Source organism: Hylaeus volcanicus, chromosome 6 (genome assembly GCF_026283585.1).
Source record: "Hylaeus volcanicus isolate JK05 chromosome 6, UHH_iyHylVolc1.0_haploid, whole genome shotgun sequence".
Lineage (NCBI taxonomy): Eukaryota > Metazoa > Arthropoda > Insecta > Hymenoptera > Colletidae > Hylaeus > Hylaeus volcanicus.
The window spans coordinates 17,566,454-17,581,900 of NC_071981.1; the positions used below are offsets into that span (position 1 = coordinate 17,566,454).

The 15,447-nt window shown below is 39.2% G+C and overlaps 3 protein-coding genes across 18 annotated transcripts in view; 2 read left to right on the forward strand and 1 right to left on the reverse strand.

Moving 5' to 3' along the window:
* Positions 1-111: 111 nt before the first annotated feature.
* Positions 112-5,616, reverse strand: LOC128878775 (tyrosine-protein kinase transmembrane receptor Ror2-like). 2 transcript variants are annotated; one of them, XM_054127285.1, is made up of 6 exons: positions 4,967-5,613; positions 4,694-4,884; positions 4,342-4,603; positions 4,024-4,266; positions 3,761-3,945; positions 112-3,599 (listed from the first exon to the last, which is right to left on the reverse strand). In XM_054127285.1, the coding sequence occupies exons 1-6, from the start codon at positions 5,025-5,027 to the stop codon at positions 2,598-2,600; spliced, it is 1,944 nt and encodes a 647-aa protein (XP_053983260.1). In that variant the 5' UTR covers positions 5,028-5,613; the 3' UTR covers positions 112-2,597. The 2 variants fall into 2 exon arrangements, with proteins under 2 accessions (XP_053983260.1, XP_053983258.1); XM_054127283.1 differs by having other exon boundaries at positions 3,761-4,266; positions 4,967-5,616.
* A 141-nt stretch (positions 5,617-5,757) lies between these two features.
* LOC128878777 (replication factor C subunit 4) lies at positions 5,758-7,924 on the forward strand. Of its 3 annotated transcripts, XM_054127288.1 has the most exons (7): positions 5,771-5,994; positions 6,081-6,356; positions 6,762-7,155; positions 7,232-7,345; positions 7,414-7,497; positions 7,567-7,688; positions 7,771-7,924. In XM_054127288.1, the coding sequence occupies exons 1-6, from the start codon at positions 5,882-5,884 to the stop codon at positions 7,657-7,659; spliced, it is 1,074 nt and encodes a 357-aa protein (XP_053983263.1). In that variant the 5' UTR covers positions 5,771-5,881; the 3' UTR covers positions 7,660-7,688; positions 7,771-7,924. The 3 variants fall into 3 exon arrangements, with proteins under 3 accessions (XP_053983264.1, XP_053983263.1, XP_053983262.1); XM_054127287.1 differs by lacking the exon at positions 7,771-7,924 and having other exon boundaries at positions 5,772-5,994; positions 7,567-7,749; XM_054127289.1 differs by lacking the exons at positions 7,567-7,688; positions 7,771-7,924 and having other exon boundaries at positions 5,758-5,994; positions 7,242-7,345; positions 7,414-7,451.
* A 188-nt stretch (positions 7,925-8,112) lies between these two features.
* LOC128878773 (catenin delta-2) overlaps positions 8,113-15,447 on the forward strand; it is a 30,667-nt gene continuing 23,332 nt past the window's right edge. For 5 of the 13 annotated variants that reach the window (XM_054127277.1, XM_054127271.1, XM_054127278.1 and 2 more), the window contains exon 1: positions 8,114-9,322. The gene's annotated coding sequence lies outside the window, so the exon portion shown is untranslated. Of the gene's footprint in view, positions 9,323-14,861; positions 14,943-15,447 lie in introns of those variants that run through there. The other 8 variants (XM_054127268.1, XM_054127273.1, XM_054127275.1 and 5 more) reach the window with 5 other exon arrangements.

A 15,447-nucleotide genomic window follows, 5' to 3' on the forward strand; every position in this document is an offset into this window, starting at 1 on the left:
TGTGAAAGTAAAGAAGAAAAAAACGACAAAGTACATGAAATTGGTTGTTTATTTCTTGTAAAAGTTGTACATTAGTAAAAGTTTTATAGCAGTTTCTTTTTCAACACGTTTGTAGTATTTCATTGATAATTCCTCGATACTTATAGTAATAAAGTATGTCATTTTTTTCTAATTTTTATTTGAATATGATTCTTTATAGTAAAATAAAAGACAACATATAAAATTAGACATCGAAATTTTTCGATTATTATTTACTTTTTAAAATTTTACTTCAGTACTTGCGCATTTCATTTTGAATTCAAAATAGACTATCGAGGAATCTCGATGTTCTTTTTAGTGACAGGCTAGATTATAGTTTGTTGTAAGTATATAAAATTCAGAATAGAGTCTACATTGTCAATAACATATTTGAACTCAACGAATTATATACTTAATACCAGAAGTTTCTTTCTTGGTCATGGACAATACGTATTACGTACGTATTATCGTAATATATCACGTACAACACTACTTATACAGGATACAAGTACACAGATGTAAGAGCACAAACTTGGTAAAAGTTCTTCTTCTCTTTCACGATATAAAAGTCTTATATAAAAAAGTTTATGGAAGAGCATTTGGATATTGCATTCACATTTGTTTTGCATGTAGTATATAATATTTGTTAATGCTCAACCAAGATTAGACTGGAACATAAGACATTCGTGTGCCTATTGCAATGCATGTTCAGTAGATGGCTTTAAAAATCAAATAGACGATGACATACATTAGCTATACTTATCTATGTACTTAAGAATAGGATACAACATTCATAAATGAATACATTGTGTATAACACATAGAGATTGTTACGAAAATGCTGATGAATGACATATTTATTGGAATGCAGATGCAGTGACAAAGAGACATAATTAGAAGCAAGTTTTAATATCATTTAAAAAAAAATACCAAATCGTATCATATAATGGGAATAAAAGTTAAGTATAATTATTAGAAAAGTTAAAACTGAATTTCTTTTCAGTCATGATATTTTTATGGAAAGATCTATCAAAACTATATTATAGGAAAATGCGTTTAGTTATACTGTATATCCTATAGAACATATAATATTTTAAATCAATGCTATGTTACAATTAAAACATTCATTTAAATATTGTTTACAGCACGATAATTATTTTACTTTCAAACCTTATGTATAACAGTTGCACATTATACGCTCACTTAATGGTTCTTTTTTTTTTTACTGTAACATTCGTCATAATAGTTTTTCATTGATATTCTTCATACATTAAATAGGCTATGTTTTTGGTACAGCAACGATCTAACATCTAACAATCAAGGTTAAGTTACGTGTAACGTCGCTAAATATAAACCCATTTTTTTGTATAGCCAAATTGTTTACATATACTTGTATAATTTCAGTATTATCTGCCTTAGGCTTTAGAGAAACATTATTATTTGCTGCTTTATATATAGGAAAGTTTGTTTGCCTTCTGTAATATAGTATGTGTTGGTTAATATATTCCTGTTTTGAAGTAAAAAAATGCAGCAAATATAATCGGTAATACGTACGCTTACACATATAAATATTTAGATATATGTATACAATTATGATCAGGTCAACTAGTACAACCAAACATTGGTTTAGTATTACACAAAAATAACATACAAATAAAGTCAAACATAAGGAAGAGTATTTCGTGTCAATAGAACGATTCATTAGAAAAATTATAAATTATACAAGTACAAACTTATTTCAATTAAAAAATGCATTATCAGTCTTTGCGATTGTATATAATGATAGGAATAACAAGTTTGTAGAATTTATGTAAATACTTGTATTCTTGATTGCAGAGAACCAAAACAATTCTCTACAAATAAATACTCAACATCCTTTATACAACAAAGCTGAAATGTTTAACCATGTCTTTTAATTTGTATGGTATATAAAATTTCACATATATTTCACCTTGTAAGAGTAAAGAAATAAATATTATGTACATACATACGATTTTTGAAAAGCATGTTGCGTTAAAAGAATTAATGAGAATACTGTATAAATGTGTAATAGCAATGCCATCTCCCTTTACAATTTATCCATCAGAATAAATAAACTGATTGTTTACCAATATTAACTACACACAATTTCATCTATCATTTGCTTTACACATTGAGTTCTGTAGTCTTGTCACTCGTATAATAAACACTCTGTTGATACTGCATTACCACTGAAATCTTTGAATCGTTATGTTTTATCTTTATCACTTTTACTGAGAATTAGTAATATGTTATATTGTTGTAAAATTCGTTGACTGAATGGACAATAGAGAAAATATAAACGCAATATACAAGTTTCGTATGCGTGTAAAACTGATTACATTATATACCAGTCTTCAATCCATAAATAATTCCAAAGAGATTTTTTAATAATTGTCTACATAAAAAAAATCACGAACTCAATGGAATATACATATTTACAAGCAATTACATATAAACTAAGTAAAAGAATTAAAACAAATATATTTATATATATAAATATGTTTCCATTTGAAATGATAAAGAAAAAATGCATAACTCTTCTACTAATAATTATCAGACTCAAACGTGAATGCGTAATGGTACACTGTCCGACTTATTTTCCGCTTCTAAATTATGCTTTATGGTGTCGAGAGTATTGTAAATTGTTCTGAAAGCAGGTCTGTCTGATGGTCTCCTGTTCCAACAAAGTTTCATCAGATCGTATATAGCTTGCGGTGTGTTTTCAGGGCATTGAAGGACATTGCCTTCTTTAATGTATTTTACAACTTCCTCGTGCGTCATCCCGTAATAAGGCTGCAGCGCGAAGCTAAATATTTCCCATAAGCACACCGCAAATGCCCATACATCAGACTCGACAGTGTACTTGTTATATAATATACTCTCCAGAGGCATCCACCTAACTGGTATAGCGTCTTGTTCGTCACCTTTATAATAATCTTGCAAATAGATTTTCTGTGACAACCCGAAGTCTGCTATCTTCACGATCATTTGATCATTTATCAAACAGTTTCTCGTTGCAAGATCTCGGTGGACGAATTTACGATCCGATAAATATACCATTCCGGATGCTACTTGCAATGCGATATTAATTAAGTCCATGTGCGACAAACGCGAGTCCGTGAAGTGTTCGTTCCTTTCCAAGCTTCGAATGATGTAATTACCAGGTGAACAAGATCGGAGAAATTCGTTCAAGTCACCGCGACCCATGTACTCAAACAGAAGACACATTGGTCGACCTAACGCACATACACCTAATAGTTTAACGATATTCGGATGATCAAATTCGGCAAGTAGACACGCTTCTCGTTCAAAATCTTTGAGCAGATCCTCCGATGCTTCGTCTTTAAGCATTTTAACAGCGACGTTTGTGAATTCCTCCCCTGGAATTAGACCGGGCGCTTTTGCTTGAAACACTCTACCGAAAGCACCCTGGCCTAAATCTCGCTCGTAAATAACGTTATTTCTTGGAAATTCAAGTTTCTCCAATTTGGGATTAAGCTGTGCACTCGTCTTATGGTATGCATTGTTGCTCGGCAATTTGTCCAAATCAATAGTGATATACTGAAAATTATATACATATAATTATCATTTTTAATAACAGTAGTGCAAAATATAAGGAATGCGATATGTACGATTGGAAAGACCAGACTCAGTATTATTTCTCTGGGCTTTTCGTGTCTTATACACTGTATAATTTACAGAAACAGTCGTTTATAATATACCTGATTATTCGTTGGGTTATATCCTTGATGTCGTTTGTGAAGTCTATGACTTAAAATAATCGATAATATGGTACCAGCTATAATAACCAATCCCAACGAAGATAATACCAATATAAACATTGGAGTAAACAATGTATCCATTGTTAAGTCTTTTGGATCGATCTCTAGTACTTTACTTACATTATCTAAGTTGGAAAAAAATAAAAATAAAATGATAAATACAATTATGTTTTTTTTTTTTTTTTGTGACACTAACTGCATACCGCATATAGGAATATCACAATGCTGCCATCGTATCTGAGGATCCATGGTGAAACACCATGGCATTGGTTCGTCTCCTCCCGCATTCCTACAATAGTTTTTTCCATTTCGAATTTGGGGAAAAACGTCCGGCGGTCTATCATGACTATGCGGAATTTGTGCATCCCATGACTGACAATCCAAGCCAAACTTTGTTTTATTTACGTTCCCCAAATAAAATCGACCATTGCCTTTAACACAGTTATCTGAAATAATACGCATTTAAAGAGTCAAAGACACCTTGTTGAATCATAAGTATACTAATCTCAAGATTGTTTTACATGTAACATGGTCTTCGTTCATATCGGTCAAATGAATGTGAGAACAGGTCATTTTTCCTTTGACTACTTTTGGTAGTGATTCGCATTCTGGCAATGTAAAATGTCCCCGTGATCTGATATAAATCTCCCTCTGTTTGTTATCTTCTATCATTGCCCAATCATTAAAACAAAATTGATGACGTACTGCCATGCAGTCTTCGTAACACAATGGTAGACCAACCGAATTGTGACATTGTGGAAAGGCATACATACATAGCATTTTCTAAAATAATAACGTGTTATTTATGTATGTTTGAATATATAATAGACTAAGGATCAATATATTTCATTTTTTTATATTAATAAATGTTACCTCTGCTGCTGAACGACATGGTTCAAACAGTTTTTGTATCAATTCTTCCCATAAATTGGTTGTGATCTGTTCATTTAACAATCCTCCGGGATTATTGTTAGAATCGTTAAACCATACTTTTCCAATACCAGCTAAATACTTCTTGCATATCTTTCCGCTATAAGGTGCACAATAACCTTGAGATTCTGGTTCTACAAAAAAGATAAGCTTAAACTGAAAATTTCCTTCTTCATTTTGTGACAATTTATATTTAACTTGCTATGAAATACGTACTGGTATGCACAGAACTGAAATGCAAAATGATTGCTACCAGAGTAACAATCCAGAACACCATTATTTAAATGTATTGCTCGAAAGAGTGTCGAGACAAAAAATATCACATGTTTAAAAGAAAATTTACTGCTAGAAAAATACGCGGATGCCGGTATCCACTTAATTTACATTGAATTGTATCGTATCCATAGTAAAATTTAAATATTTTTTAACGCATAATTGATTATAATGATCCATTTTACGCTAGACGAACTTTCACGTGTTTTTCGTCTTATTCTACGATCACAGAATGAATATTATAATTATCGATTGTAATTTTTCAAACTGTTTTCAATGGGGGCAGTACGATAATTCAACAAAAATAAAGTCAATGAACCGAGCTACAGCATGAAACACATAATTCGTTATGCGATCAGCGTCATTCGAGTATCCTAGGAGAAATTTTCGTTTCCTCCTTTATCATATGGGCGATAAACCATTGCACCGTGAATATTCTCTTTTATTTACAATACCGATACGACGAACAAATGGTAAATTTGTTCGTTTTGTAACGAACGTAAGTAGCTGCTAATCTAACGGAAATTTGGAACTAGAACGTTAGACGCATTCGATAATCGAGAAATCGTTCGATCGCTTCATCGTGTATCCAGTATCTAGTAACAGTAATGTAAATTAATTTATATGAGTATTAGTAAGTAAAATTATTAAAATTATTTATAATTTCAATTGTACTTGAAAGTAGTTATACATTTCTGATGCAAACATCGAAAATGGAAGTAGTTTCTTTTAGGAACTTTTTCGCAAAACGTTGACACGATTGGACTTGGAAGTAAATGCGCGGGAATGAACATTTCGTTCGGTACTTGAAATTTGTGTCTTTGTCGAGAAAGGGATATGGTTTGAAAAAGGAAAAGCATGCAGGCTTTTCTAAAAACAGGAAAATTGGGACCCGGAGAACCTAAAAAGCCTTCAAGTTCACGTGTAAAGGAAGAACGTAGCGGTCCTGCACCGCCATGGGTAGAGAAATAGTAAGCGTTATTCATCGAAATAACCTCAATCGTTGAAATGTTTGGAAATCATTATTTTCGAATTTAAGATTTTTGTATTTCTTCAGCCGTCCGAAAACCGTGGAAGATGTTGTCGAACAAGGAGAAGTAGTCGAAGTATTAAGACAATGTTTAAAGGGCAATGACTTTCCAAATTTGTTATTTTATGGTCCACCAGGAACTGGAAAAACAAGTACTATATTGGCAGCAGCCAGACAACTGTTTGGTAGCCTCTACAAAGAGAGGATATTAGAATTAAATGCCTCGGATGAAAGAGGTATTCAAGTTGTGAGAGATAAGATCAAATCATTTGCTCAACTTACAGCAGGTGGCATGAGAGACGAGTACGTATATTTTTATATTATATTAACAGGAATACTAAGATACCTATTATTTTATGAAAAATCCATGATGTATAGTAAAAGGTTTGAGAATTATATTAAAGCTGCGCGTGTAGATTGTTCGGAGAATATAGTTGTTGTCAGGAGTTGTAACAAAGGTATTTAGCAACTCTTATTACCAACTAAAAAACAAAATGCTTTAGGCAGACTATCCCAAAAGTATAGTAAAGTTTTAAATTTTTGGTTCTGCTTTATAAGCAAACAATTAAATAGAATATTATTCTTTGATAATCTTGCGCGTCGCTCTTGTAATCTCTATGATAACGGCACAATCTGAGGTATCGCATACATAATAGTTGCTTACAAAATCGAAGGAACATTTGTTACAATGTCAACTCGTTTTTTCAGTGGGAAAAGCTGTCCGCCATTCAAAATTATTATCTTGGACGAAGCGGATAGCATGACGAACGCGGCGCAAACAGCTCTTCGTCGTACTATGGAAAAGGAGTCTCACAGTACTCGCTTTTGTTTAATTTGCAATTACGTGTCAAGAATTATAGAACCGCTAACATCGCGCTGTACAAAATTTAGGTTCAAACCATTGGGAGAAGACAAAATCGTCGATAGATTAGAGCATATATGCAAGCTAGAAGATTTAAAAGCAGAAAAGCCTGTTCTATTGAAAATTGTCGATGCCTCTGGCGGAGATTTAAGACGTGCCATAACATGTTTACAATCTATTACAAGGTTAAAGGGACATGGCATCGAGATCACGGTGAACGACGTTCTTGAAATAATAGGTGTAAGTATTTTCTTTTGTTGGTAGTACACGTACAGTACCGACATTGATTTCACGTAACATGATCAAACGATTATAGATTGTTCCAGATAAATGGTTGGATGAATTATTGGAAGTGTGCAAGACGAAAGACTACGGTAAAGCTGAAACTTTTATCGATCAATTTATGTTGGAAGCGTACGCTACGTCTCAAGTAAGTTATATTTGTCTAGATTTGCAATCAGAATATTGCAACATTTAAAATTTTAATTCTTTTTGTAGGTTATAGAACAACTTAGCGAAAAAATTATATATTCCAACGAATTATCGGACAAGCAAAAAGCATTGATCGCAGAAAAGCTTGGGGTAAAGATTTCTAATTATTTTTGCGATACAAATAGTATTTATTATTCATTTTTTCATTTTTGCATTTAGGAATGCAACTATAGATTGTTAGATGGCGGAAGTGAATACATACAACTCGTAAATCTTTGTTGCGGGATAATAAAAGCTTACGAGATAGTATAAGTATTTATAGTATTTAACTGTATAACAATGTACTTGGTCATTTTATCAGATTATTTTCTATACGAATAAATATTTATAATTTTTCTACAATCTGAATAATTTTGATTTCAGAATTAGTGCAAGGATATTACGAATTTTACATTCCCTGTATAAGTCCAGTTCCCCTAGTATTTGTGACATAGCGTAATTAATTTAACCCCTTTGGATCCGATGATGATACATGTGTTTCGTATGTCCGTATATAAACTTACATACTTGTAATATTTATCTCGTCGAATAATTTTTCGTTTTTAAATAAAAACGTTTTAAATAAATATATATATAATATATAATTTGAATTTTCCCCCAAATTACAACGTATAGATGGCGTTTCGTTCGTGCATGTTGGACAACTATAGAATAACGAGAGCCTGGCGGCGCTCCCTGTCGGTGTGCGGGGACGTCGCGGTTTGAGAACCGCTGCGATCGGCGTGTAGGGGCGTCGTTGCTGCGTGCAATGTGTATCGTGTAGGCGTTGGCGAGGAGGAGACAAGTACGGGGATGTGTCCGTAAAAAAGCTGCGGTTTCTGCGTACTCTGCCGCACGTGCATGCTCGAAATCGTGTTCCGCGTACGACGGGTACCCGAGCGGATCTTACTCGGGTGGGTGTATCGCCGTCGGTCGAGGCTGTTCCGCGAACGGACCTAACAATCACGGGGAGCAGAAAAAAAAAGTGCGGCCCGTGTTCTTTCGCTTCTCGACGGAGGCCACGTATCGTGCGTGCGTATCTCGGTTGGCCTTGTCACGGGGACGTTGCTCGGATCCAGGGGGTGCCGTCGACTGGCCTCGAGGAGACGGTGGATGGAAACGACGCCCGTAGCAGGATGCCAGGACGTCTCCATCACAGGGCCATTGAGACGGTCAGTGCTACTCGCGCGAGTTAATTCTGGAGTCCGGATCTGCTGGAAACGAACGCATCGCATCTACGGAGAAACGTAGTCACGGATACTCGGAATAAGGATAGAACGCGTGCGCACGCTTGTGTGTGTGTCCTGCGTGTGTGTGCGCGCGCGTGTGTGTGTGTGGGAGATGTTCGGAATCTTGAGAGATCCTGATGCGGGAGGATTCGATTATCAGCGGCTTAGATCGAACGTATTATCGCACGCCGGATTCTTCGACGTATGAAACACTCGCTGACTCTGCGTTTCCCCGGCGAGGAGGACAGTTCGTTGCTCGCTGCCACGGAGAACTTTATCTACCCACGCCGCGATCCGAGCGATTTTTCGACCGCGGCAGTGAGTCAGTTCCCCTTCGTATACGAGAAAACTATACGACTGACGACAAAGGATACGTCTCGAAGAGATTCCCAGTGGCTCTCCCGTTTGCGTCGGAGGCTCGATGATAGTGGCGCAATTGACAGTGCGATTCGGCCCGTTTTATCTACTTGACCAGCGTGGACCTCTTGGAAGAGGATCGCGTGGAGGAGATTCGCGTGCTTGAAACGTCTACGGAGAGGAGACACGCGTGTACATTGCGTGGACAGGGTGTATGTTATATGGGAAACGCGTCCCGTCGATCAGCCAGGAAAACGGAGTCGCGGATTTATCGCCGGCTACGGCGTCGTGCGTCAACGATTCTTGGAATGTGACGGGCGACTCCCGCCGTGGGAAATATCGTAGAAAAGGTGAGCAATTTGAATGTGGCGACGAGTCGACGGCTAGACTCCGTCCTATCGACTTCGCGATACGATGCGAACTGTCACCGGCACCATTCTATGCTTAGCGGTACTCGTTCTTTTTTTTAACCTGTAAATAGTTACACTAAACGTATTAATTTCCGATATCTAACGCGGTTCTTAGGCACAACTGTAGATAAGGGTTATCAATTCACAACGTTTTATCTAAACGAACGTTTATTCGCGATAAACGAACACCGTCGAAAATGAGTAATAATTATCCGGATAATGTATCTAGATAATATTGTTTTATTCAGGTGGATACAGTATTTGAAGTTATGTGAATAATGGTCAACTCTGACTGCTAACGTGGCTCATGTAGTAGGAGGTAGTACTCGCGATAGTATCGGTAAAATGTAAATACGAGTGCCCGCGACTCTTTTAAAAACAATTCGAAGAATCGATGTTCCATGCGTTCGAAGCGAACCTTGTAAGTTTTGAACTCCGTGATCGTGGAAAACTACCGGGTCGTGGTAAACAAAACGATATCGATGTATCGCTTAGCAGCGTCAAGGCGGATTCGACATTCGAGATATTTGAATGCGTTTTTTTGTCATTTCTGCAGATTCGGTTGATCCTATAGTAGTCGTCCAAGTCGAGATTAAGACGTAGAATAAATAGCGTAGACAAAAGATCGATGGATGGTATTATCCGTTACGTCACCGTGAAGTCATCAATAGACGGACATCGGTGGCATTAGCTAATATTACGATTGTTAACGATCGATACGAGCATCGGTGACGAGTCTAATCTATCGACAGGTGACCGCTGAGAAGTAATCATTGTTGCTAATACACGCTACGATGACGCGAAATCGGAATTGTCGCTAGTCCGTCGTCCTCTGACGTTTAAGCAACGGAAGTTTGTATTTTGAAAACTTGTAGCGACGATCGACGCTATGCCAGGGACACTTGTTACTCATACAATGACATTTCTCGAGTAATCGCAGACGTTGGTTTGTTTTGGAGCGTGCACGGTACATATCGATGCGTTCGCGCGCTTTTCGCGTGTTTGCTCCGCAATTTAAAGCGCTCGAAGAAACGATAGGAGAGTGTAGAATCGATCTAAACGAACTTAACCTTTTCGACCTTGAGTTCATTTCCTTTGAACGAGGAAAATATTCTTTGCGTGCGCAACTTTAGAAAAAGGAGCACCGCTCGTTACCGAGGTGGTCGTAACGTGCGTGAACGCTTAATAATTAATAATAACGCATGCGAGCTGAAACTCTGGCAGCAAGAGAACTCCTAATGAGAGCTCGTAAAGCGAAATGCATCGGAGCGAGTTATTTCTTTCAGAGAGGTTGTACTCGGGATGCGTCTTGTTTACTCGACGCCGACGCTTTTGCTGCTGTTCGGATCCGGCAAGATAAGGAGACCAACTTATGCCGTTTTGGGCTAGACACGCCAGACCACGCGGGTACTTTTCGTTGGAAATTAAGATAACAAGCGACTCAAGTGGCCGGCTATGAGAAGAATAGGATAAATAATTGTTCGAAGGAACTTTGAGAAAATTGAAAACAATCTCAAAGAAGATCCATTTTTTTTTTATATCGCGCTCGAAGTGATTTCGATATGTAAATATTTACATATAATGGTAGCCTTTGAAACAATTTTACAATGACAAGCCTAGCCGGTTTTGTTGTTTCTGGATTCGTTGATCACAGTGGGCAAACGAGGATAATCTTTCAGCTACTGTCGGCGTCCACAAACCGCAAGCTTCGTTTACTTGAAATCGTGCAGCTACACAACATTTGTTTTTTTTTTATCGAGTCACGTAGAAAGGACCGTCTCGAACAGCGACGTTCATAGTTAGTTATAAACACGCGTAACGTCGATCGGTGAGCTACGAGGAGCTAGCTCGACGTTGTAATAAACAGTCACGAGTAACGTTAACAACGGACAGAGAAAAAAAGTGAAAAGTATCCGGCGATCGTTTCACGGGATAAAGTCCATTTAATTCGTAATCGAACGGTCGCGGTTCAACAATGCTTTGAATCGAACGGATTCGAACGGTGTGTCCCCTTTGGCCGTATGCCTCTCGATAGAACTGGCCAGCTCGTTATATTCAGCGTTCGAAGTGACCGAAACGGCGACGGGCCGCGATTGTACACCACGGAAATGACGTCGGTGACGGTGTCACGCGTTCTGGTCCCATTTGCGAGCCCATCCCGCCGATGCGACGGCCGGACGTCGTTTATAAATCGATTACTTATATCGACGCGAACATATGAAGTACGAAGAATAGAAGGATCGCTATGATAAAAGAACCAAAAGGTCTGTCGAGAGACCTACGTTAGCGGGGATTAAATTCGATCGGAATATCGACCAGCTTCTTCGTTGAGACTTTACGAGTCCTCTCGCACGCTTAATTCGAATTTTCTCGATATCGTTCGACGAAACAGTTAACGATCGACGATCGAACTCACTGAGAGATCAATAAGCCGCGAGTACCTTATCATTTCGTCGTTAAAGAATTACTTAACTAGTAAAATCGAGGCTCTTCGTATCAACGGCGATTAGACTGTGAGTAATAGATCCAGCTCTCGCGATTGATAACCGAGAGATAATTGTCACGGTTATCAATTTTATCGACCTCAACGGAAACGAATAACGTTGCGATACGGTTGCAAGGAATAACGGCGTACTCGATGGAGCTTTCCAAAAAATATCGTGCATTTCAAAACTTTCGTTCGTCGAATAACAATATTCATAGATTATCGTTACAAGTTTTACTTGATCGAAGTTTGGCGGCCGCTACCTCCCGTCCTTCAGGGATCGATCGTCCACCGATTAAATCTCGATCGAGCGCGGCGCAGACGCTCGCACGCGGCCGCTGTTTGTCCGCTAGTAATGACCGAGTGTATAATTTACGAAAAGAACGACGGAGAGACCTCGACCGGCTCGGCCATTCAGGTGAATAAAACCGACAGTGGTCCCACGGGACAGGGCGTAGGAAACGAATTCCATACATTCTTCAAGAGTTTCCTTCGAAAGAATGGGACCCGATTATCGTCCACCGTTCATCGGGGACAGCGAGACTCGTTATTGTTTCAAATCTCGACGCGCCAGTTTGCCGAGTTATATACAATATGTATTGTATATATACTTTGACTAGATACGTGGAAAATTATTATCTACCGCATCTTGCATACCGCTCGAAACAGCGCGTATGCGATCAATTTTCAACTGCCAATAAAAATGAGCTATTTATTTTTAATTCGATTTTATTTCTTCGACGGGATCGGCGCGCAAGTCTACGGCTACGATCTTTTTCGCATGCTTCGACTACGACTGAACGCTTGGGAAAACGGTCTCGTTTCCGCGTTGCGTAACATTTGCTAGGAAGTCATCGTCCGTTGTAATTGCATACCGTGTATATTTGCATTCCGAGCGGCGCGCTTCGAGCCGAATCTTGGCCAGATGAGTTTATTTACGACTTTGATCGTTCGCGCGTACTCGGAAGTGCACGACCGGTGTACGCGCGTTCGCCGCGCGATAAGTCGCGCGTGTCACGGTACGACACGGTTCGTGGTTCCGAGTGCACGAAAGACGGCAACGACTAATATAAGAGGTGGAGCCTGGGCCCAGACGCTGGAAACTTAAATTAGGCGTCTCGGGGCGACATAACGCGCGACGCTAATTAGACGCCACGGATTTACCGCGACCGAGACCACCGAGTGGTTGAACTAGTTTCGGAGAGACCGAAAAAATGGCCGAGTTTGGTTCGTTCGCGTTCCGGATTGTTTCGGGATCGTTTAACGCGCCGCAAGCGGGCCTTCAGGCTTCGATTAAATTGCTACCGAACTCGCGCAAGCGGTAAACCTATGCTCAGAATTTCCGGTTTCAAGTCTCAAGCCGTTTAGTCGAATCTTTAGTCGTTTTTCCAATTATTCCTAACTCGCAGCTTTTTACCATCGATCGAAATACTCGTTTAAAAACGATAGAATTACACCGTCGAAGTCTGTTCGTGGTTCCTTCCGATTTCGAATCGTTTCTCTCGCAGCTAATTTTCATCCTGCATCAGACTTTCAGCTGAATGAAACGAACGATCGCAGAAAGTAATTTGCTCCGTTTATTTTTCTCATTCTCTGGTCATTGTCTCTGGTTCGGTCTTAGTCTTTTTCGAAATTCCCGGCGAGCCCCGTTACATCGGCGGTCTGGCGAGCAGAACGCGCCAGGCAAACCATCTTGTTAATTGGAACGGTCGAAAGCGGTGTTCCGTTCTTCCGGATCATATTCCTGTGAATTAATTGAACCTGATTTATCGCGCGCGCGTACCCGGTGCTAATGGTAAATTAGCGCCGCTATAAATTAACGGTATCGTTGCCACGCACGCGCGCGCGCCTGGCTAATCGACCAAGATGGGCAAAATTTTATTCGAACGATGAATAATAAATAAAACTGAACGCGTAGCGATCGTTCGACTTTGTCGAACGTTTGAAGTTCGAGGTGGCCGAATCCGAGCGAGACGCATCCTTTCGGCGTCGTATGTTTTTTAGAATTTTCGGTTGTAATCGTGACGAGCTTGAATTCAACATTTATTTTTCTGGTTATTCGCGAGACGTGTGTGGTTTTATTGCATTATCTCGTCGGAGCGTAATTATTTTTCCGCGAACGCGGCAGACAAAAATAAAAACCACCCCGGACGATGGAAATATATTAAAATCCGCAACGCGCGCGCAATAAATAAATATCTCACCGTTGACGCGCCACGTCGAAACGCTCTACGTTTCTAAAGATGTTCGCTTCAAACGATATCGACTAGTACAAAAAAAAAAAAAGAAATTTTCAAAAAGAAAAAAAAACGATAAATACTTGTAGATTCTTCTCGTGCCCGTATCCTGTGGCTACTTTTACTTTTTTATTAACTTCTTTCCTGCCTCTCTGCGTATACGTCGAACTTTCGTTTCCGATGCAGATCGAGTTACCGGAGTTGATTGAAATGTATAAACAGTGCAGTGCAGAGTGTAGATATTCGCGAACGTTTTTTTATTTAAATTCGATGGATTTCGCCGATAAGCTCGGCCCAGAATCAGTGTACGCAATAAATTGTTTTTCGATTCTGTGTATTTCAATTTGAAATATCGACAAATACACATTTTCAACAGGATATCGAAAAATAATGAAATACGAAATCTATTCCGAAAACCGAGATTCGCTCGAAGAGAATTTATTGTTCTCTCTAAACTCTTCCAAAGTTTAGGATTCTTCCGAGTTTGTTCACTTGTTATCCATCTAAATTATAGACTCTTTTGTCTCATAGCGTGTTTAGAAAATAATAATAGTAACGATACCGTTACGCTACCGTTACTCCGAATCCACGACTCTTCCAGGACTAACCGTTCGTGAAAACTCGTGAATTCGCCTAGGTCCCAGAGGGTATGCGAAACAAGAACCCCAGTCAAATATTTGTCCCAAGGCGAAAATAATAACAACAACGATAGTGGCACTAAAGGAAAAAGAGGAGCGAGGAAAAGGGGAGCGACGTATCGTGTGATCGCCGGAGGACGCGGTGTACAGAAATTTCTGCAGCCCGGTGGACGCCGTGGCGAGAGAGCACAGAGGAATACGTATGTATAAGCCTCGTACTATCGCAGTGTCTCTCAAACTTCGCCTTCCCGCGAACCTTTTGGATAAAGGAACATTCGTTCGTTAAAATAAAATCCTAAAACCCATCTCGGAAAACTCATTGTAATTGGCACAAAATAAATAGCAAGATTGAATCGGCACTGATGAGTGTTCTAGCGTCGATCGACTCGGCATTTAAAAGTCAATCCATTCAAACCCGACGATATACGCGTACGCGGACCCCAGTTTGAGAAACGTTGTACTATCGTACTCTGTTTGACGCGCGTATGCGTGTGTAACTCTCTCCCCCCATGGCGCGTTCATTCATTCAAACACGCGTTGGCCTCGTATGCGTTTGCACGACGAGCCATCGAGAGCGGACGGTGTGCGCAAGGCTTGTGGTGGCGAAGGTGGTGGTGGTGGTGGTTGGTGGCGGTGGCGGTGGTGGAGGAGGCGGAGGAACAGAGAAAGAAGGGAGACAGCTTTTCAACGCGTCAGCCGGAAAGG